General features: G+C 45.9%; 3 protein-coding genes across 5 annotated transcripts in view; 1 reads left to right on the top strand and 2 right to left on the bottom strand.

Annotated features, from left to right (window-relative positions):
• The window catches only part of LOC306778886 (radial spoke head 14 homolog), a gene marked incomplete at both ends in the record, with an annotated part of 13,167 nt that extends 3,447 nt beyond the window's left edge, over nucleotides 1-9,720 (bottom strand). For both annotated transcript variants that reach the window (XM_079270609.1, XM_079270610.1), the window contains 3 exons: nucleotides 7,548-7,666; nucleotides 8,437-8,539; nucleotides 9,543-9,720. In XM_079270609.1, the coding sequence (XP_079126735.1) occupies nucleotides 7,548-7,666; nucleotides 8,437-8,539; nucleotides 9,543-9,720 (400 nt within the window). The remainder of the gene's footprint in view (nucleotides 1-7,547; nucleotides 7,667-8,436; nucleotides 8,540-9,542) is intronic.
• A 917-nt stretch (nucleotides 9,721-10,637) lies between these two features.
• On the bottom strand, nucleotides 10,638-13,946 carry srp19 (signal recognition particle 19). The gene is made up of 5 exons (XM_079269878.1): nucleotides 13,768-13,946; nucleotides 12,690-12,765; nucleotides 12,491-12,562; nucleotides 12,314-12,422; nucleotides 10,638-10,779 (listed from the first exon to the last, which is right to left on the bottom strand). Exons 1-5 carry the CDS (start codon nucleotides 13,803-13,805, stop codon nucleotides 10,649-10,651), a joined length of 426 nt encoding a protein of 141 aa, XP_079126004.1. The 5' UTR covers nucleotides 13,806-13,946; the 3' UTR covers nucleotides 10,638-10,648.
• Nucleotides 13,947-15,186: 1,240 nt separating this feature from the next.
• Nucleotides 15,187-21,933, top strand: ercc6l (excision repair cross-complementation group 6-like). 2 transcript variants are annotated; one of them, XM_079270072.1, is made up of 3 exons: nucleotides 15,187-15,404; nucleotides 15,599-15,649; nucleotides 18,165-21,933. In XM_079270072.1, exons 1-3 carry the CDS (start codon nucleotides 15,316-15,318, stop codon nucleotides 21,745-21,747), a joined length of 3,723 nt encoding a protein of 1,240 aa, XP_079126198.1. In that variant the 5' UTR covers nucleotides 15,187-15,315; the 3' UTR covers nucleotides 21,748-21,933. The 2 variants fall into 2 exon arrangements, with proteins under 2 accessions (XP_079126198.1, XP_079126199.1); XM_079270073.1 differs by lacking the exons at nucleotides 15,187-15,404; nucleotides 15,599-15,649 and adding an exon at nucleotides 16,740-16,892.
• Nucleotides 21,934-22,289: the final 356 nt, after the last annotated feature.

Here is a 22,289-nt window from a genome sequence, read left to right as displayed (position 1 = left end):
TGAATATGTTCAGTGAGGTATTATGAATATGTTCAGTGAGGTATTATGAATATGTTCAGTGAGGTATTATGAATATGTTCAGTGAGGTATTATGAATATGTTCAGTTAGGTATTATGAATATGTTCAGTGAGGTATTATGAATATGTTCAGTGAGGTATTATGAATATATTCAGTGAGGTATTATGAATATGTTCAGTGAGGTATTATGAATATATTCAGTGAGGTATTATGAATATGTTCAGTGAGGTATTATGAATATGTTCAGTGAGGTATTATGAATATGTTCAGTGTGGTATTATGAATATGTTCAGTGAGGTATTATGAATATATTCAGTGAGGTATTATGAATATGTTCAGTGAGGTATTATGAATATGTTCAGTGAGGTATTATGAATATGTTCAGTGAGGTATTATGAATATGTTCAGTGAGGTATTATGAATATGTTCAGTGTGGTATTATGAATATGTTCAGTGTGGTATTATGAATATGTTCAGTGAGGTATTATGAATATATTCAGTGTGGTATTATGAATATGTTCAGTGTGGTATTATGAATATATTCAGTGAGGTATTATGAATATATTCAGTGAGGTATTATGAATATGTTCAGTGTGGTATTATGAATATGTTCAGTGAGGTATTATGAATATGTTCAGTGAGGTATTATGAATATGTTCAGTGAGGTATTATGAATATATTCAGTGAGGTATTATGAATATGTTCAGTGAGGTATTATGAATATATTCAGTGAGGTATTATGAATATGTTCAGTGAGGTATTATGAATATATTCAGTGAGGTATTATGAATATGTTCAGTGAGGTATTATGAATATGTTCAGTGAGGTATTATGAATATATTCAGTGAGGTATTATGAATATGTTCAGTGAGGTATTATGAATATATTCAGTGAGGTATTATGAATATGTTCAGTGAGGTATTATGATTCTATTTCATCCTTACTGACCGCCAGAGGCAGTGCTTAACACTGGATGTATTCCGTCTCGCGCATGCGCAGGTCGAATATTTATATCAACAAAGTCACTCGTGACCTCAGGTGACTCCCGTCGTCTATAAGTTCCGGTGTCATCCTGAGTTCAGTCCTTTTTTTCTTCTCGCTACGCAGGTTGACTACCATGGTAGTCGAAAAAATATATATTTTGTCTAAGAGCAAGATATGTTAAAGTTTGTCGCGGTAGCCTTGTGACCACCGGTCGGGGTTGCGGATCTTCGCCCTCCAAAGGCTGCGACAAGCGGTCCCTCTTGGGAGGGAACGGCGTCGGCGCCGTACGGACCATCGAGCCCCAGTCTGGGTCGGGCGGACCCGAATGGGCAGCAATCGGTGAGATCGACTGACATTGTTAACCATTGTTCGTTGTTGTTCCTCGGTTTGCAGAGCGTTCCGCTCTAGCTAATCGAGGGGCGGGCCGTCACAGTAAACATAAGCGGCCGGATCAGGAGCGTTCGCCGGCTTATTCGACTGAGCTGATACTCGTGTCTAAGCTAAATACTCTGATTGTGTCCATTAATTGTTGTGAGAACATTACGGCCATATCAGTTAGCGGATATCACAGTTAGCGGAGTGCCCTCGCTCAGGCTAACTGGTAGCACACCAGGAGTTCCAGCAGCTATCTATCGTATCTACTATTATCTGCAGCAACTATCCTAGTGGAGAGAGTGTCCCCGCTCCCCTCTCACTAGAAGGACGGTGTTATTTACCTATTTTCACAGGCAGGGTGCTCTCGCTCAGGCTAACTGGTGGGACACCAATATCTACAGCAGTTATCCAAGTGAGGAGTGTCCTCGCTCCCCTCTTGCTAGAAGGACTGTTCTCCTGACCTGTTCACAGTGGCAGAGTGCTCTCGCTCGGGCTAACTGGTGGGACACCAATATCTACAGCAGTTATCCAAGTGAGGAGTGGCCTCGCTCCCCTCTTGCTAGAAGGACTGTTCTCCTGACCTGTTCACAGTGGCAGAGTGCTCTCGCTCAGCCTAACTGGTGGGACACCAATAGCTACAGCAGTTATCCAAGTGAGGAGTGTCCTCGCTCCCCTCTTGCTAGAAGGACTGGTCTCCTGACCTGTTCACAGTGGCAGAGTGCTCTCGCTCAGGCTAACTGGTGGGACACCAATAGCTACAGCAGTTATCCAATTGAGGAGTGTCCTCGCTCCCCTCTTGCTAGAAGGACTGTTCTCCTGACCTGTTCACAGTGGCAGAGTGCTCTCGCTCATGCTAACTGGTGGGACACCAATAGCTACAGCAGTTATCCAAGTGAGGAGTGTCCTCGCTCCCCTCTCGCTAGAAGGACTGTTCTCCTGACCTGTTTTCGCAGTGGCAGAGTGCTCTCGCTCAGGCTAACTGGTGGGACGCCAATATCGGCCGCAACTATCTGAGTTAAGAGAGTGTCCTCACTCCCCTCACTGACTGTCCCCGGCCGCTCTCAAACATTCAGCAGAGCATCCGCTCAGACTGGCCTAGAGAGTCGGCCATGTTTGACTTTCCCGGCTGTAGGACCTGTATGGCTCCTCTGCAGCCTGATGATGGCCATGACCTCTGCCCCGCTTGCCTTGGCATCGAGCATCTGAGGGAGGGCCTCTCTGAGAACCCATGCATGAACTGTGGCATCATGCCTCAAGCAGTAAGGACTGCTAGGCTCGCCGAGGCGGAACGCCTGACTGGTATGGTCGACCTCCCCCTGTCGGGTCAGCTGAATCCAGCCCGACCTACCCGTTCCAAGCGCAGGGCCGCAGAAACTGCAGGGGCTCCCTCCAAGAGGGCTAAACCCAGCGGGCTGTCTTCTAGAGTGGATCTGCTGACCTCCGAGCTAGCTCAGATGAAGTCGCTTCTACTGGCCCTCCAACCCAGTGTAGGGGGGGCGGAAGCGCCAGATCCACCCGCGGCTGAGCTTTGCTCAGAGGAGGACGTGATGTCACTGGCGGCGTCAGCCACGCTCTTTACTGAGTACAGTGAAGAGCAGCCCTCCCAGGCTTCTGGACCTGCCTCCCGTTCCTCAGCTCAGGGCTCTTCGGAAGGTGCAGTCGATAGCTCCATGGGGTCTGTCATTCGCATGGCACTGGCACGCCTGCACTTAGATACGCAGCAGCCGGAACCCCAGCCTGCGAGTGCCTTCTTCAGGCGTGTTCTCGCCCCTACCACCTTTGCTGTTCCGCCCTCCGAGGAATATCTGAGGGAGCTACATGCATGCTGGAGGGACACCAGGGCTCTGTCCCATCTTACATCAGAGGGCCGAACCCTGGCGGCCATGCAGGACGCGGCAAAGTTTGGCCTCACCCGTATGCCAGCTGTTGAGCCGACTATTGCGTCCCTCATAGTTTCCCCTGAGGAGACCCTGAGGCCCGATGCCAGGTGCCCTCGACCCCAATGTCGGGTCACGGATGACATGTTATCCAGGGCTTATGACACAGCAGCACGCATGGGTCGTATTGGCAACTCCCTCTCCCACCTCATGCTTGGCCTCTCAGCTTCTCTGCAGCAGTCTACTTCCGATGCCTCCGCAACCAGCCTCAGTGATGCCTCACTGCAGGCGTTTGCGCTCATGTCGAGGGAACTTGGACGGCTGATGTCCACCCTGGTCCAGACTCGCCGCCAGGTTTGGCTGGCGCAGTCACCCCTGTCTGAGGCATGTAGGAGGACCCTCCGTACTCTCCCAGTGGAACCGGGTGAGCTGTTTGGGTCAGCTGCTATACAGGCGCTTCAGCGGACTGTTGAAGCTAGCCAGACCAGGCGGCAGTTCTCTGGTCTTCGCAGGGACATGCCCGCACCCCGCAGACGTAGGGGTCCTACTCTAGCCACCCGGGGCCATTTTCAGCCCCCGGCTCACCCCAGTAGTCGCCACAGGCCTCAGCGTACCGCTGGGAGGCCGGACCGCTACCCACAAAACCCTACCTACGTTCCCCCTAGACAACCTCCGGCCTTGGGGACTACCAGGCCCCCCCCCCGAGCCTCGAGAGGCAGGGGGTACAGGAGATGATGTCTCCCGGCCAGCTGTCGGTTATTTCTCCCAGCAGCACATCAGCTACTGGGCAGCTCATGCGTTAGACCCCTGGGTGGTGTCCACCCTAACCCGGGGGTACAAGCTTCAGTTCCGACGCCGGCCACCAACCTCCAGCCGGGTCACAATGACCAGTATCTCCGATCCGGTAAAATCCCTAGCCCTCAACCAGGAGTTAGCCACGCTCCTGGTCAAGGGTGCAATCGAGAGGGTGGACCCCCTGTCACAGCCCGGGGGGTTCTACTCAACTTACTTTCTTGTGAAAAAGAGAGGCGGCGGACTGCGCCCAATCCTGGACCTGAGGGGACTAAACAAGTTCCTGAGGGTCTTGCCATTTCACATGCTGACCACAGCAGACGTCCTTCGGGCGGTTTCCAGGGGAGACTGGTTCACGTCTGTCGACCTGGCGGATGCCTATTTCCATGTTCCCATCGTACCTCACCACAGGCGGTTTCTCCGCTTCGCCTTTCAAGGCGGTCACTTCCAGTTCAGGGTGCTCCCATTCGGGCTCTCCCTCTCCCCACGGGTGTTCACAAGGTGTGTCACTGCTGCCCTTTCCCCCTGCAATCACAGGGCATGAGAATACTGCCGTACTTGGACGATTGGCTGATCTGTGCGCCATCCCAGCTTCAGGCGGCGCAGGACACTGCTCGCCTTCTTTCTCACGCGGCCCGGTTGGGCCTCAGGGTAAACATGGAGAAGAGCTCCCTGAGCCCTTCTCAGAGCATCACCTTCATTGGTGTGGCTCTGGATACAGTCACTATGAGTGCCTGTCCGTCACCCCGAAGGGTGGACGACATCCTCCACAGCCTCTCTCCCTTCCAAGGGGGCAGGCGGGTGCCCTACATTCTTTTTCTCCGCCTATTGGGCAGACTGACAGCCGCCTCGGCGGTCGTTCCATTAGGGTTGCTGTCACTGCGACCCCTGCAGAGATGGCTGAACAGCTTTCACTTGAATGCCGAGTGGCACAGATACAGGGCAATAGTAGTATCGGAGCAGTGCCTACTCGCCCTATCCCCATGGAGGGAGCGGGCATACCTGACGAAGGGTGTCCCCATGGGTTCGGTCCCATTCCGCAGAGAGGTGGTCACAACAGATGCCTGCCTCTCAGGATGGGGTGCAGTGTGGCAGAACAGGACTGCTCAGGGGCAGTGGTCTGCTCAAGACCACATAGAGCATGTCAATGTTCTAGAGCTACGGGCTGTGCACCTAGCGCTCAAGCATTTTCTGCCATACTTGAGGGGCAAGCATGTGCTTGTTCGGTCGGACAACACCTCGGCGGTGTTTCACATCAACCATCAAGGGGGCACCAGATCTGCAGAATTGCTACGGGTAGCCCGTGCCCTTCTCACCTGGGCTGCCCCTCGTCTTACCAGCCTTCGGGCAATGTACCTACCAGGGGAACGGAACCAGGTCGCAGATTTTCTGTCCCGTCACAAGCCTCCACCGGGGGAGTGGCGGCTCCATCCAGAGGTGGTGCAGAGCATTTGGGGTCTCTTCGGCAGAGCAGAGGTGGATCTCTTTGCCTCGGAGAGGTCGACCCACTGTCCCCATTGGTTCTCCCTGACGGAGAGGACCAGTCCTCTGGGTCAGGATGCCCTGGCTCACACGTGGCCACAGGGGCTTCTTTATGCCTTTCCACCGGTCCCTCTGATCTTGCCAACACTTCTCAGAGTCCTTCAAGAGGGCCACAGACTCTTGTTAGTGGCCCCCTTATGGCCAGCCAGGATCTGGTTCTCCCTACTGCACAGACTCTGCTGCGGGACACCCTGGCACCTCCCCGACAGGAGGGATCTCCTGTCGCAGCTAGGGGGTCAGATTTGGCATCCCAATCCCAGCCGCCTCCAACTATGGGTCTGGCCGCTGGAGGGCCCGACCAGCTGCTGACTGGCTGCATAGAGCCAGTCAGAAGAACGATCCTGAATGCCAGGGCACCGTCTACCCGGCTGCAGTACGAAAACAGGTGGGGGCTGTTTTCTGCCTGGTGTGTGGTTCGGAACGAGGACCCGGTGCAGTGCCCCGTACCTGTGGTACTTGAGTTTCTGCAGTCCCTGTTAGATAAGGGCCGGGCTCCCGCTACCCTGAGGGTGTACGTGGCCGCTCTTTCATGGCACCATGCTAGGGTCGACAATGGCACACTAGGGAGCCACAGACTGGTGTCCCTCTTCCTAAAGGGTGCTCGGCGGTTGCGTCCCCCAAACGCCCCGAAGGCCCCGGCATGGGACCTACATTTGGTATTGGACACCCTGTGCTTGCCTCCTTTTGAACCCCTGGCACGGGCAGAGCCGAGATGGCTGGCAACCAAAACGGTGTTTCTCCTCGCCATCACGTCGGCTAAACGTGTAGGCGAGCTGCATGCCCTGTCGGTGAGTGAATCGTGTCTGAGGTGGAACTCAGATGGATCGGGGGTTACTTTGTGGCCTAATGCAGCGTTTCTCCCAAAGGTGCTGACACGCTCTCATATCAACCAGCCTATCCAGCTTGCGGAGTTTGACCCCCCATCGGGTGAGGAGAGGTCAAGGCTGCTATGCCCAGTGCGGGCCCTCCGAGCTTATGTGGAGGCCACCGCTTGCATACGGCGGTCGGAGCAGCTCTTTGTCAGTTATGGTGGGCCTAAGAAGGGCTGTGCTCTTTCGAAACAGCGCCTGTCCCACTGGATAGTGGAAGCCATTGCCCAGGCATACAAGGCGAGCGACCGTCCGCTACCATCCGGAGTGAGGGACCACTCTACCAGGAGTGTCTCCACGTCATGGGCAGCCCTGAGAGGTGTGCCAGTGGAGGATATATGTGCTGCGGCCTCATGGGCCTCACCGAGCACCTTCACCAGACACTACAGAGTGAACGTTGCCACCCCTCACCCACTGGGGAGGGTTCTTTGGCCAGCTTCCTCTGCCTGAACTATACAAGGTGGGTACTTGTGATTCCTCGTGACTCTTTTGGTATAAGTCATCCAGTGTTAAGCACTGCCTCTGGCGGTCAGTAAGGATGAAATAGAACGAAAGTTACGAACGTAACTACGGTTCTATGAATCCTGGATGACCGCCAGAGTTCTTGGTCACTCGGAATCCCGTGAACTCGCGAGAAGATTCCATAGGACTGAACTCAGGATGACACCGGAACTTATAGACGACGGGAGTCACCTGAGGTCACGAGTGACTTTGTTGATATAAATATTCGACCTGCGCATGCGCGAGACGGAATACATCCAGTGTTAAGCACTGCCTCTGGCGGTCATCCAGGATTCATAGAACCGTAGCTACGTTCGTAACTTTCGATATGTTCAGTGAGGTATTATGAATATGTTCAGTGAGGTATTATGAATATATTCAGTGAGGTATTATGAATATGTTCAGTGAGGTATTATGAATATGTTCAGTGTGGTATTATGAATATGTTCAGTGTGGTATTATGAATATGTTCAGTGAGGTATTATGAATATATTCAGTGATATATTCTTCAATAGAACCACGCAGCCTGCTCTTCATCTTTTAGGAGAACGATGATAACTTATAGGAGTTGTGATCAGGTGAGTTTACCTGCCGGCAGCAGCGCGAGGCGGTCCAGCACGCGGAGGACGCTCCTCCTGCAGGAGGGGGAGGAGTCATCCAGCAGCTGAGAGAGAGGAGGGAGGAGGGAGGAGGAGAGGAGGGCCTGTCTGAGGGAGGAGGAGACAAGAGAGACACCTTTTACTGCGGAGTGATACCGCCTCCTGCTGGAGACACCGGGGACTACAACCAGGACTACAAGTACTACAAGTACTACAAGTACTACAAGTACTAGAGACACCGGGGACTACAACCAGGACTACAAGTACTACAAGTACTACAAGTACTAGAGACACCGGGGACTACAACCAGGACTACAAGTACTACAAGTACTACAAGTACTACAAGTAATACATGTACTGTGTGTGCATCAGTCTGAGAGGGCTCCTTTAAAACTCATCTTCATCACGCTGTAGTTCATCACACTCATTACTCTCCTGTCTGTCTGACTGACTGTCTGTCTCCTGTCTGTCTGTCTCCTGTCTGTCTGTCTGTCTGTCCCCCTCCTGTCTGTCTCTCCTGTCTGTCCCCCTCCTGTCTGTCTGTCTGTCTGTCCCCCTCCTGTCTCTCCTGTGTGTCTCGCTACCTGCCCATGCTGTGTATATATATATATATATATATATATATATGTCCTCCTGTCTGTCTCTCTACCTGCCCATGCTGTGTGTATATATATATATATATGTCCTCCTGTCTGTCTGTCTGTCTGTCTACCTGCCCATGCTGTGTATATATATATATATATATATATATGTCCTCCTGTCTGTCTGTCTGTCTGTCTGTCTGTCCCCCTCCTGTCTCTCCTGTCTGTCTCTCTACCTGCCCATGCTGTGTGTATATATATATATATGTCCTCCTGTCTGTCTGTCTGTCTCTCTACCTGCCCATGCTGTGTGAGGTCAGCAGGTGAAGCAACTCGCAGGTTTTTGTTCTGACAGAAGAATCTTCATCCTCCAACAAAACCTTCAGCTGCTCCATAAAACCTGCAGAAGAAGAAAAAAAGATTCACAAGAAGAAGAAGAAGAATCAGCCTTCTGTAGACAGGAGCCGCAAAATGAAGTCTGATTTAATTGTTCCTCCCATCGTAGAGTAAATCTCTTTCCTTCATATGTAATAATATGATTATACATATATACAACATAACTGCATAAATGCAAATTCTGTGCATGAACATTTAAATCCTTAAAAACAAATGAACTCAAAGGAAAGTCAGATGTAGAGAACGGGGTTGGTTGTCACGCTCATTGTATCTCGCCACCAGAGGGCGCTGTTTGCATAATGTTGGTAAGGTAATGTCCAGAATTGGGATTAGAGCTCACGTGCACACATATATATATATATGTATATATATATATAGATATATACATATACATATATATACATATACATATATATACATATATATATATATATATATATATGTTTGTATATATATATACACACACATATATATATACAGATACATATACATATATATATATATATACATATACATATATATATATATATATATATGTATATGTATATATATATATATATACATATATATATATAGATATATATATATATGTATATATATCTATATATATATATAGATATATATATATAGATATATGTTTGTATATATATACACACACATATATATATACAGATATATATATATGTTTGTATATATATATATATATATATATATATATATATATATATATATATGTTTGTATATATACACACACACACATATATATATATATATATATATATGTTTGTATGTATATATATATATATCATTTATATATATATATATATATTATATATATTAATATTATATATATATACCATTTATATATATATATTAATATATATATATATATAAATGGTATATATATATATAAATGGTATATATATATATATATATACACACACACACACACACACACCATTTATATATATAGCTATATATTAATATTGTATAAAGTGTAGCGTTACCCCCTCTGCTGGTCTGGTAGACCCGCTCGTGGTCGTGGTGGATCAGGTTGCAGAGTGAACCCAGAGCCCGGAGCCTCGTGTCCGCCTCCGGCCGCAGAAGATCCTCGAACAGCTTCGGCACCGCGCGCCGCCCGAAGGCCACCGGAGCCCGGGTCGAGTCTACGAGAGGACCGGCCATCCGTCCGGTTCAAGTGAGGCGAGCTAGTCAAGAGACGCAGAAACACTGTTGCCTAGTAACCGTATACAGAAAGCCGCGAGGCGGCGTCACATCCGGGGGCACGTAAACGTGACCGGAAGCTGATATTTTTTTACATCACGCAGACTGTTATCTTAGCTTTACCGTTTAAATCGGGATTTTACTTTAACTTATATTATTTTTTTGATGAATTCATTTTTTACTTTTTTAGATACAAAATGTCTGAAACCTGAAAATAACCAATAATAAAAAGTAAAAACGGAATTAAAACATTAAAATAATTTAAGTAATCAAAATTAGAATAATTTTTTCATGTTGATTTAAAGAGTTTGTACTCTGAATGTTAGAGAATAAAATACATATTAACGTCAGTACGCCTCATGATTTCTTATGTTAATGTTCTTTTTACATTCAGATCATTCATATTTAACATCCAGAGACAAGTTCATATGAAAGCAGAAATTTTATCAAAATGTGGAGTCGTGTTTTATTTCAAAGGTTCACCATGTTTGTGTGTTCTTACTCTTCAATGTTCCAGAAGAACATCTCACTTTGATGAAATATCTTTACTGATTACATGTTTAAAAGCACAGTGGTCGGATGTTAACATTCAGTTGAGCGCCACAGATGAAACCAAACTGTGAGAAAATTTACTTTTATTCTTCTAAAGAGACTCAATGAAGGAACAACATGTGGAGGAAGAGGACCGAGGTGTTCATCACCAACGAAATAATATCTGATCAGAGTCAGAGATGATCAGTGGAAACACAGACAGCTGCTGAGTCTCTGGGTTTAGAACAAAGCCTTACAAAGAAAACAAGAACAGAACCGTCTCCACTGTAACTCAGACGCTGACTTCATATATAAAGAAGAAGAAGAAGAAGAAGAAGATCATGTGATTTCTTTGAGTCTATTTCTTCTTCTTCTTGCTCTTCTTTCCTCCATCTCCCTGCTGAGAGCTGGTGTCTCCTCCTGCACTCTTCTGGGTCCGGGTCTTTAGTTTAGGGATCATCTCCGCTACGTAGAACATCACCTCCCTACCTGTAAATAAACAACAACAACATCAGCTCCCTACCTGTAAATAAACAACAACAACATCAGCTCCCTACCTGTAAATAAACAACAACAACATCAGCTCCCTACCTGTAAACAAACAACAACATCAGCTCCCTACCTGTAAACAAACAACAACATCAGCTCCCTACCTGTAAATAAACAACAACATCAGCTCCCTACCTGTAAATAAACAACAACATCAGCTCCCTACCTGTAAATAAACAACAACATCAGCTCCCTACCTGTAAATAAACAACAACATCAGCTCCCTACCTGTAAATAAACAACAACATCAGCTCCCTACCTGTAAATAAACAACAACATCAGCTCCCTACCTGTAAATAAACAACAACATCAGCTCCCTACCTGTAAATAAACAACAACAACATCAGCTCCCTACCTGTAAATAAACAACAACAACAACATCAGCTCCCTACCTGTAAATGAACAACAACAACAACATCAGCTCCCTACCTGTAAATAAACAACAACAACATCAGCTCCCTACCTGTAAATAAACAACAACAACATCAGCTCCCTACCTGTAAATAAACAACAACAACATCAGCTCCCTACCTGTAAATAAACAACAACAACATCAGCTCCCTACCTGTAAATAAACAACAACAACATCAGCTCCCTACCTGTAAACAAACAACAACAACATCAGCTCCCTACCTGTAAACAAACAACAACATCAGCTCCCTACCTGTAAATAAACAACAACATCAGCTCCCTACCTGTAAATAAACAACAACATCAGCTCCCTACCTGTAAATAAACAACAACAACAACATCAGCTCCCTACCTGTAAATAAACAACAACAACATCAGCTCCCTACCTGTAAATAAACAACAACATCAGCTCCCTACCTGTAAATAAACAACAACAACATCAGCTCCCTACCTGTAAATAAACAACAACAACATCAGCTCCCTACCTGTAAATAAACAACAACAACAACATCAGCTCCCTACCTGTAAATGAACAACAACAACAACATCAGCTCCCTACCTGTAAATAAACAACAACAACATCAGCTCCCTACCTGTAAATAAACAACAACAACATCAGCTCCCTACCTGTAAATAAACAACAACAACATCAGCTCCCTACCTGTAAATAAACAACAACAACATCAGCTCCCTACCTGTAAATAAACATCAGCTCCCTACCTGTCAATCAGACCTGTCAATCAGCGTGTAGCCCCGCCCTAAAGCATCCCCTGCTTTATGGTCTGTGTGACTCTAAATGGACCATAATGTACTAAATGAACATCATGCTGTATTGAAGAAGACTTGAAACTAGAGATTGAGACATAAACTCATGTTTACAATGTTTACTGAGGTAATAAATCAAGAGAGAAGTAGAGTCATTTTCTATAGACTTCTATACAACCAGAGGAGTCGCCCCCTGGTGGACACGAGAGAGAATGCAGCTTTAACACACGATGCTTTGAAGAACAGGAGGTCGTCTCCTGTTTAGGACAAAATGTCTCACAGAGACTGGAGGACTTACGGGACGTGAACTTGTCCAGACAGAAGCTTCCGTCTTCCTGCTTCACCTGAACTCTGACGCGACCTCTGAACTGGACGTCTCTGTTCCACTCTCTGGGGTGCATTTTGCTCTGGAACACACAAGTTTTATGTATAAATATACACATTATCTTCTTGACTGAGTTACTCTTCTTCTTACTTCCACGTAGACGTTCATCCCAGCGGCCGTCAGCACGTCTCTGATCTCAGCACAGGACGGGTTCTCCACCGCCTAAAGACACACAATGAGAACATTACGCAACAGCTCGTCTACAGGTGGATAAATCAAACCAACCCATCAGTTAACCACCAGCAGCTCATCTAAAGGTGGATAAATCAAACAGTAAAGATGGAGGAACCTTCTCTGTTGGGATCCTTCGTCCTTCTGCCAGAGTCTTCTTACTGTTGATGTAGATCGGATAGACGCAGATGAACCTGGAACACAACACACAAGTTAAAACAGTCCTACGGAGCTGGTTCTAAACTCTTTAAATCAACCGGGGTTTGTCAATCTGTGTCTATAAGCGCCTTCAACATAAGGGGGCGGCGCTTGCAGCATATGACCAATCACAAACTTTGACTAGTCTGCTGTCAGCAGAGCCGATTGGACCTCTGAAGAAGTCTAACAGTCACAGGTCCACTGACGCCATGATGTTATTGATCGGTACAGGAGCTCAGTTTACATTCTGTTTTAGAAGAAAAGATTGATTTTGAGATAAAAACATGAAGAAATGTAGATTATTTGTTTGGTATATTGTTAAACGATATCACTGTGATGTGATGTAAAAGGGTTAAATAATGTATTCCATCTCCAAAAATAATGGCATGGTTCAAAATAAACTTTTTCCGGTTTTACAATTTTCTGTTTCTGTTGTGAAATCGAACATATTTGTCAAACGAACACAACAAAACGGAGGGATCAATAATGAAGCGTCATATATTGAGTTAAAGGAGCCCTCATCCACGTCATGCTAAAGGTCTGCACCGACACACCAGACTCCCTGTAGAAACAGACCACTTCAACACGTGGACCGTTTCCACAGAAGACCTCCTGAAACCGGTCTTTACATCTAAACACATTACAAACTGTCACTCTGAAGTGTTGTAGTGCTGAACAGGTAACTCGGTTTACGAGTTAAACTAGTTAACGTTCCTCCCACCCTCACTTCTCTTCAACGTAGAAGGTTTTAATGAACCGTAAACCAACAAAAGGTCGTTTTTTTGTTGCGATTAAAAGCTAAAACCCAAATTAAATGAACGCCGAATTGAAGAGCGACCCTTTAACATCGACATGCTTGTTACAGAAACCAATAAAAAGCAAGTCATGTTCACAGAAATAAGAGTTCTCCTTAAATCCACACATCTTCTGTACGGGCTCGTCAGCTCGAGAGCTTTAGCTTTAGCTAGGCTAACAGGCTAGCTTCTACAAGATCTCACCTCTCTTTGTCAGCGGGGTTTTGAGAGAGATGAGCCATGTTTGATCGGTTGTTCGTCTAAACCTCAGCCGGAGAAAACGAATAACGACACGGTTTGATTCCCGTAAACCACGGCGCCATACGGCCGCTCAGCACGCACTGTGACCGGCTGTTGACAAGCAGAAGGTGCGTTCGATTTCTTCTTCTTCTTCAGTTTATGTGGACTACAAGCCAACGTTTAAGCTGCGTGCTGCCAGCTAGTGTACCGGAGTGTGTAACAGCATGACTTTATGACATCATTTAAACACAATAATAATGTTATTATTTATAAATAAAAATAACAAACAAACCAAAAACAAATGAATAAACTTCATATAGAAGACGTCAAGACTTTATGACATTAGTCACATTAAATACACAGTCATTTTGTTGTTATTATAAATATATTCATTATACACTTGTGGAAACATGTGATTATTACATTATATTTCATTAATAGATGCCTCTGAGTGCTACACACCTTTAGGAGGCAACTACACCACATCTGCTCAATGGAAACAACAGAAGAAGACAAAATACAGACAATATATATTTATTGAATGTCTTGTTTTTAAATCGTCTTGTCTTAATGTTTTATACACTTTTTAACTGTTGCTGCTGTACTGATGAGTCGCCAACTAAATGTCCTTGTATGTTCGTACGATGACTAAACATCCTTCACCTTATCCTTGTCCTTATCCTTTACTTTACAAAGAGAAGCTTAGAAAAAGTGTATAAACGGAAGAGAGGCAGAAGAGTTCTTTATGAAGTCCTGGAGAACAGAACATAACCAGAACCAGAACCAGAACTGTTTATTACCAAGTTACACATACAAGGAATTTGAACAGGTGATTGGCGCATAACAATGCATAACAGCGCATAACAATTAAAACAGTGTAATAATATGAGACATAATTACAAATTACAATAAACTATGATAAACAAATAACAGTACGTTAAAACAAGTATGTTATTACAGTTACAATTGTATATTAAAAGAGAAAAGATGTTTAAGGGTGTGTAACAGTGGGAAATAGTATTTTTTGAATTGTACAGTCAGTAGTTCCCCTGGTACATGTTTGTAATTATAAAGTAATATTATTTGGGCTACACACGATGTTTTTCTGCCAGAAAAGACGTTAGTTTAACCCAAAAAACGTTGTAATGTATATTTGTTTCAATACAATACAGTTTAAAAGAAAGAGAAGAAGAACTGCTTTCTCTTTCCGGCCTGCATACATGCTGCTCATTGGCTGTGCTGTTGATCCCGCCTGCTCTACTTGTATTTTTTCCCCTGCCACCCGATTGGACAACTGCGTTAACGCGTTACAGCGTCCTCTCTGATTCGCTGGAAATATTTTGGCGGGCCAGAAGCTGCTCCGTTCAAAAAACACAACAACACACAGCAGCAGCAACGTTACCGTGAAATAAACTCGCTCATTTACGAGTGTTTGTTTCGGATTCTCTCCTCCGAAAAAAACACCGAGTCTTCTTAGTTGTTTCTTGCCGGTGAGAAGCTCACTTTGTCGGGATGGATGTCCTTCAGCATAACGGCGACGTTGCGGAGATTTCCAAGAAACTGGATGAGTGTTTACTGCTAACGCTACGGCGAGCTAACAGGTAGCATCAGTGCTAATTGTCAGCGTCAGTGCTATTGTTGATACTTTAACGACATGAAGCTGATAAAAATTGTGTACTTTTTCTTCATTAGTATCTAGAGTGAAGGCCTTGAAGTATTTGTACATCGTTGTGTCACAGTATAGTTTCTATCAATGAATCATTGATGTCTTTCAACCCTGAACTCGTCTCCTCAGGTGTTTGTCTGTGGACTCAGAAGGCGACCAGATGGAGTCCAACTACCACAGGTACGTCTTTATTCTATTAAACTACGTCTTTATTCTATTAAACTACGTCTGTGTTCTATTAAACTACGTCTGTATTCTATTAAACTACGTCTGTGTTCTATTAAACTACGTCTGTGTTCTATTAAACTACGTCTTTATTATATTAAACTACGTCTGTGTTCTATTAAACTACGTCTGTGTTCTATTAAACTACGTCTGTATTCTATTAAACTACGTCTGTATTCTATTAAACTACTAAATGAATAGAAGAAGAACGGATCATAAAAGTCACTGATCAGATTAGCACAAAATTAAAAAGGCTACAAATTATTGATCATTATTCAGAGATACAGATCTCTTTGATGTTTGATTACATCAGCTGGTCTACAAGGATCCACAATATCTATTATAAAAATCATTTTAACGTTCTGAAGTCAGAAAACCATCAAAAATAATAAATGTTATACTTTTACTTTATTATAGTAATTTATTGTGTTTTTTTCTTCATAAAAACACAAAATTCAAATGATTAGGAAATAAGATTGTATTTGTATCATCATTATTACCACAGTGTTGGAATGAACTGACGTGAGAACAGCAGAGTCGCTGCCCGTCTTTCATCAGGCTGAACACTCAAGTTTAATATCAACTGGGATGTGAAGAAAGACAGAAAAATCCTAAAACAAACCATGGATCATTTCAACCTATCCCAGCTGATTAAACCCCAGCAGGTTCACTGACCACTCCAAAACAAGAATTGATTTGCTGTTTTCAAACAGACCTGGAAGAATTGTAGCCGCTCATAACCTTCTCACAGGTCTCTCGGATCACAATGCAATTCTTTCTCCAGAAAATTAACTGAGTCACGATTCTCCAACTCCTTTTCAGAACCAGTTAATTCTACGCCCTGTTATGAATTCATACCAAACAACCAGCAACATAACCTAGCGGCAGCCTTACACGGATACAACTGGCCAAATGACTCATGTATGAACCCTGAGAGTCTGTTTCACAGGTCAGTCAAAGAGATGACGGCCCCTTTCATCAGCAGAGGGAGAAATAAGCTGAAGACGGGTAACTGTACCATGGGTGAATGAGGACTGTAGAGCGCTCATGTCTGCTGGAGACATACTGTTGAAACAGTCGCTGAAGACCGGCCTGGGTACCGACAGATTACAATTTACAACGAGCAGAAATAAAGTTACTCAGACGTTACGTGAGGCTAAAGCCAACTTTTTCCTGGAAATCATCGCAAATGCACAAGGTAACGGAAAAGTGATCTGGCAAAACATAAACAAATTGGTTGTGCGTGAATGCAAACAGGACAAGGAACCAGAGCTCTCTATGAATAACGCTCTGGTGAGGGATCCCATCACTATGCATGTTAAAATTGGTGTCGTGGGTCCAGTGTGACAGCTGCCACACATGGTATCACACCATGTGTGTGGGCTGGGACGAGGAGCTGGATGATGAAGAGGATTACTTTAAATGCCATCTGTGTCCTGATTTTTAATTTCATTTTTGATTGGTTTGTTTTTAAATGAATGTTTGCACAGAACTTTGCAATCATTTGCACAAGTTTTGTCTTTCACTTTAACAATGTAGCTTTTTAATCATGAATACTTGTGTTTTTAGTTGTAATATAACTCTTACTCTGCACTGTGTGTTATGATAATAATTGTTAAACACAATATGTGTACATAATTGTTAAATTCCAGACATCAGCTGGTGTTTTGCCAGTGATTGACATGAGAAGAGTTTAACAAAACATCCAGCAGGTGGTGGTATACGCTCAAACGGAAATTAAGGAGCTTTTATTGCATCATTTGGAGTTGTTGAAGCGTGATATCTTATTGTGAAGGACAGAACTACGGTCCCGGATGTGTTGACAGCATTGATGACAGCAGCAGCCAGTGTTTACAACGAGGATAGAAGTCCGTACGGATTAGGCCAATAGCAGTGCACGGCTAATTCACCGGTGTTGGCATCGTTTTAACGACTCTGGTAAAGGCAAAGCTAACTGTAATAATTACAACAATATTTCGTTTGAAAGGTACGAAGTTTAACTTCAGTTTAACACCATTAAATCAACTGAAAACATTACACGATCATTTTTATCAACATTGTAAGTGAATTGTATTGAAACATGAGCTAAAAACTGTCCGGTTTGGGGTGCAACTCCGTTACAGAAGTCATTGATGTTAAACGTGGACATTTAGGGAATATAGTGAAGGCTCTGGGTTTGATTTATTTAGCATTTCAATGTTTTGTCATAAGATATGTCGGTAAGTTAACGATGAGCTTCACAGCCTTTTGTGACCCTGTTTGGGAAAGTGTTTAATGTACCGACTTGTTTGCCTTTTAAAGTTGATGAAGACCACAAAACAGATATTGTTATTCTAAACTTAAGTTTGAAAGTTAAAACAAGTAACCAAGTTGTTTTGTGCAGTAGAAGTCACAGCCAGAATGGACCAAACTGCACCAGAACTGATTGTCTTTATTAATAACCAACTGATGTCCTATTTCTTCCCTTCAGACTAATTCAAGACGGTAAAGATGTCGGCAGACAAGGAGACATGAAGAAAGCGCTGGAGTTCTTCAAACTGGCGAACGACATCCGGCAGAGCGAGAAGCTTGAAAGCAGGATAAAGAAGATCGAGGAACATCTTTCTCAGGACGAGTCGGAGGAAGAAGACGACGACTTTGTCGACGTTAACGGCAGCGGTTTGATGCTTTTCAAAGAGTTGTACGACAAGCTTTACGACTACCAGAGGCACGGAGTGGCCTTCCTGTACGGTCTGCACAGAGACGGGCGTAAAGGCGGGATCCTGGCGGACGACATGGGCCTCGGTAAAACCATCCAGGTGATCTCGTTCCTCTCCGGGATGTACGACAACGAGCTGGCGAAGCACACTCTGCTGATCATGCCCACGTCACTCATCACCAACTGGACCAAGGAGTTCGCCAAGTGGGCTCCCGGCATGAGGGTCAAGGAGTTTCACGGCACCGGCAAAGTGAGGACCGGGAATCTGGAGAAGGTCCAGAGGAAGAGCGGCGTCGTCATCACCACGTACACTATGATCATGAATAACTGGCAGCAGTTGTCGTCGTACAACGGCAGAGAGTTCACGTGGGACTACGTGATCCTGGATGAGGCGCACAAGATAAAGAACAGGTCCACCAAATCGGCCAAAAGTGCCTACGCCATACCGTCGGAAAACCGCATTCTTCTCACGGGCACGCCGGTCCAGAACAACCTGAACGAAATGTGGGCTCTCTTTGACTTCGCGTGCCACGGCACTCTCCTGGGGACAGCTAAAACATTTAAAACAGAGTATGAGAACCCCATCACCCGGGCCAGAGAGAAGGACGCCACTCCGGGGGAAAAGGCTCTCGGGTCTCGGATGTCCGAGAACCTCATGACCATAATACAACCCTACTTCCTCCGCAGGACAAAAGCAGAAGTGCAGAAGAACAAAATAGAACAACAGGAAGGCAAAGACAGCCGAGTCCCAAAACCTCCGAAGGACTCCGGAGCCATCATGCCGACGCTGAAGAGGAAGAACGACCTGATTGTCTGGACTTACCTGAGCGCCGTCCAGGAGGACATCTACAGGCAGTTCATCTCTCTGGACCACATCAAGGAGCTGCTCATGACGACCAGATCGCCTCTGGCCGAACTCACCATCATGAAAAAGTTGTGCGACCACCCGAGACTGTTCTCTGCTGCAGCCATAGCCAAGCTGGGCTTGGAGGAAAGTAGAGCTGGAGGTCAGCAGAACGGCAACGTGGAGGTGGACCCAGGAAGCATCGCCAACATCCCCGACGACACCTTGATATCAGAGTCCGGGAAACTGGTCTTTCTGTTCGCTCTTCTCGAGAGGCTCAGAGAAGAAGGCCACCGAACGCTGGTCTTCGCTCATTTCAGGAAGGTGCTCGACATCATCGAACGCATCCTGGGCAACCGAGGCTTCAAGGTGATGAGGCTGGACGGGACGATTACTCAGATCGCAGAGCGAGAGCGGCTCATCACTCGCTTCCAGACAGACCGAAGCTACTCCGTCTTCCTCCTCACCACCCAGGTCGGAGGAGTCGGTATCACTTTGACAGCAGCCGACCGAGTTGTGGTCTACGATCCCAGTTGGAACCCGGCGACGGACGCCCAGGCCGTGGACAGAGCGTACCGCATCGGACAGACCCAAAACGTGATCATCTACAGGCTGATCACCTGCGGCACGGTGGAGGAGAAGATCTACAGACGGCAGGTCTTCAAGGACTCCCTCATCCGGCAGAGCACCGGGGACAAGAAGAACCCGTTTCGTTACTTCAGCAGGCAAGACTTGAAGGAGCTCTTCATCCTGGAGGACACGCGGTCTTCGTCCACGCAGCTGCAGCTCCAAAAGCTGCACTCCGGACACCGGCGGACGGACCCCGAACTGGACGAGCACATCGCCCACCTCCATGCCATGGAGATGTTTGGGATCTCCGATCACGACCTCATGTTCTCCCTCGATGTCAACCACGACGATGAGGCACCGGAGGACCAGGAGGCGCACCACTACATCGAGGGGCGGGTCCAGAAGGCCCAGGACCTGATGAAGGCCGAGTCAGAGCTGCAGATGCAGCTGGCGGAGAGCATGGCGTCCAGCACGGAGCCGGCCTGGCTCAGGCAACCAGAGTCCAACAACAACAGGGAGCAGTCTCACAAGAAAAAGAATCCACGTCCGGCCTTTCCACAGCCCCACCACACATTCAACGAGTCACCCGTTGTTGTGGAGTTGGACCAGTCTGGTTCTGACAAGGAGCGCGTCCAACAGAATGGTAGCCCGGTTATTGATCTCACCGTAGATGAGAGTATGTCCGAAGAACAACCCGTTGTTCTAGAAGGAAGCCGAGACGAGCTTCCAGACCAGAACCTGTATTCCCCGAAACCCCCGTCCGTCAAGCGTGAGAGGAGCTCCATAGAAGAGGAGGAGGACGCCTCCCCTCAGGAGGTGATTGAGGACTCTTTGGTGATGTCTGAGCCGTACGTCACAACCGGTGATGAAGACTTCGCTCCTCTGCAGAACAAAAGACTTTCTGTCCTGAAGCTGGATTTGGATCCTAAGACGGAGTCCAGAGTCAGCTCAGGACTGGAATCCTTTGAGGGCAACTTCAACTTACAGCTTGAAGAAAGTGACTTATCGGACCAGGAAGTTCTGGATCATCAGGAGACCGAAGAGGAGGAGAGGAAGCTGCTGTCACAGCTGCAGATGGAGGGCAGTTTTGACGTTTATAAATCCCTTTCTGATAGTCAACATGAAGAAAAACTCAGTCTCAGTAAGGCCTCTGAGATGGACCGGTCCATGGACGACGCCATTGTGGTCACCAAGAAGAAGAGCGCAGCGGTGATTTATGACAGTGAAGACGAGGACGATGATCGGGGTCAGCACAACAACTCCTTCGAGATTCTCGGCGCCTCCACGCCTAAATCAGGCCCCGCCTCTCTCCGGTCGAGAAAGAGCGTCGGAGGAAACGCCTCCGTGGCCTCACGCCGGTCCTTCATCATGTCCATGATTGAAGACACCGACATGGCTGATGATGATGATGATAAAGAAGAAGACGATGAGGTTTCAGGGAGGCACCCGGACGAAGAGGAAATCATTGGTTCAACTCGTGATGAGCTTCAGTTGGAGGATACGGTGGGAGAGACATTAAACTCAGAGGAAGAGGAGGAGTCTGGACAGGAAGTGAGCAATACCATGGAAGAGGAGGAGTCTGGACAGGAAGTAAGCAATGACATGGAGGAGGAAGAGGAGTCTGGACAGGAAGTGAGCAGTACCATGGAAGAGGAGGAGTCTGGACAGGAAGTAAGCAATGACATGGAGGAGGAAGAGGAGTCTGGACAGGAAGTGAGCAGTACCATGGAGGAGAAAGAGGAGGAGTCACAGGAAGTGAGCAGTAAGGTTGAGGAGGAGTCCTTCACCTCGCTGGTGAGAAGAGGAAAGCAGAGGAGCGGTGAAGGGAAGCTGGACGAGGCGTTGACCTTGTTCCTGAGAGCCATCGACCTGAAACCTGGAGACCCTGAAGTCCAGCTGATGACCATCCAGCTGTACCGGCAGCTGAGTCAGAGGAGCTAACCAGGAGTCTGTTCGTCACATGTTGGTGATTTAGATTTGCACATTACAGAGAGAATGTGGGGAGGAGATATTAAAGATGTTCATGTTGGAATCTGTGTTCAATTCTTTATTTTATCATTATGATGAAGCGGTGACGGGTTTCTTCTTATCTGTTGATTTAAAAAAATAAACCTGTACTTTAAACACGTTTAAATACAATTGGTCTCGTCATTGTTTGTCTTTGGGTCGGGACCAACATGCAGAAGATTTCTAAATATATATCTCTAACTAATCTCTCTCTAATTTCTAACATTATTTAATATTTCTTGTTTTATTTGTTGTATCTTGCTGAAAAAGTTTAAATATTATTTTAAATATATTTATCTGTTTTGAGTCCTAGTTTTCTAAATTGATCATTGTTACTGCAGATAAAAATAATTTACGTCTTAAATTAATCTGCAGGTTCATTTTTATTGTTTCTAAAATATCAGATCAAGATTCCCCAAAATAAACGACGTCTTCAACAGTAAAACAAAGATATTCAGCTGTTAAATATAACCTCA

This window comes from Melanostigma gelatinosum (assembly GCF_949748355.1).
Source record: "Melanostigma gelatinosum genome assembly, chromosome: 6".
NCBI lineage: Eukaryota > Metazoa > Chordata > Actinopteri > Perciformes > Zoarcidae > Melanostigma > Melanostigma gelatinosum.
The sequence above is the reverse complement of the archived record's forward strand: the minus strand, read 5'-3'. Positions and strand labels throughout refer to the sequence as shown.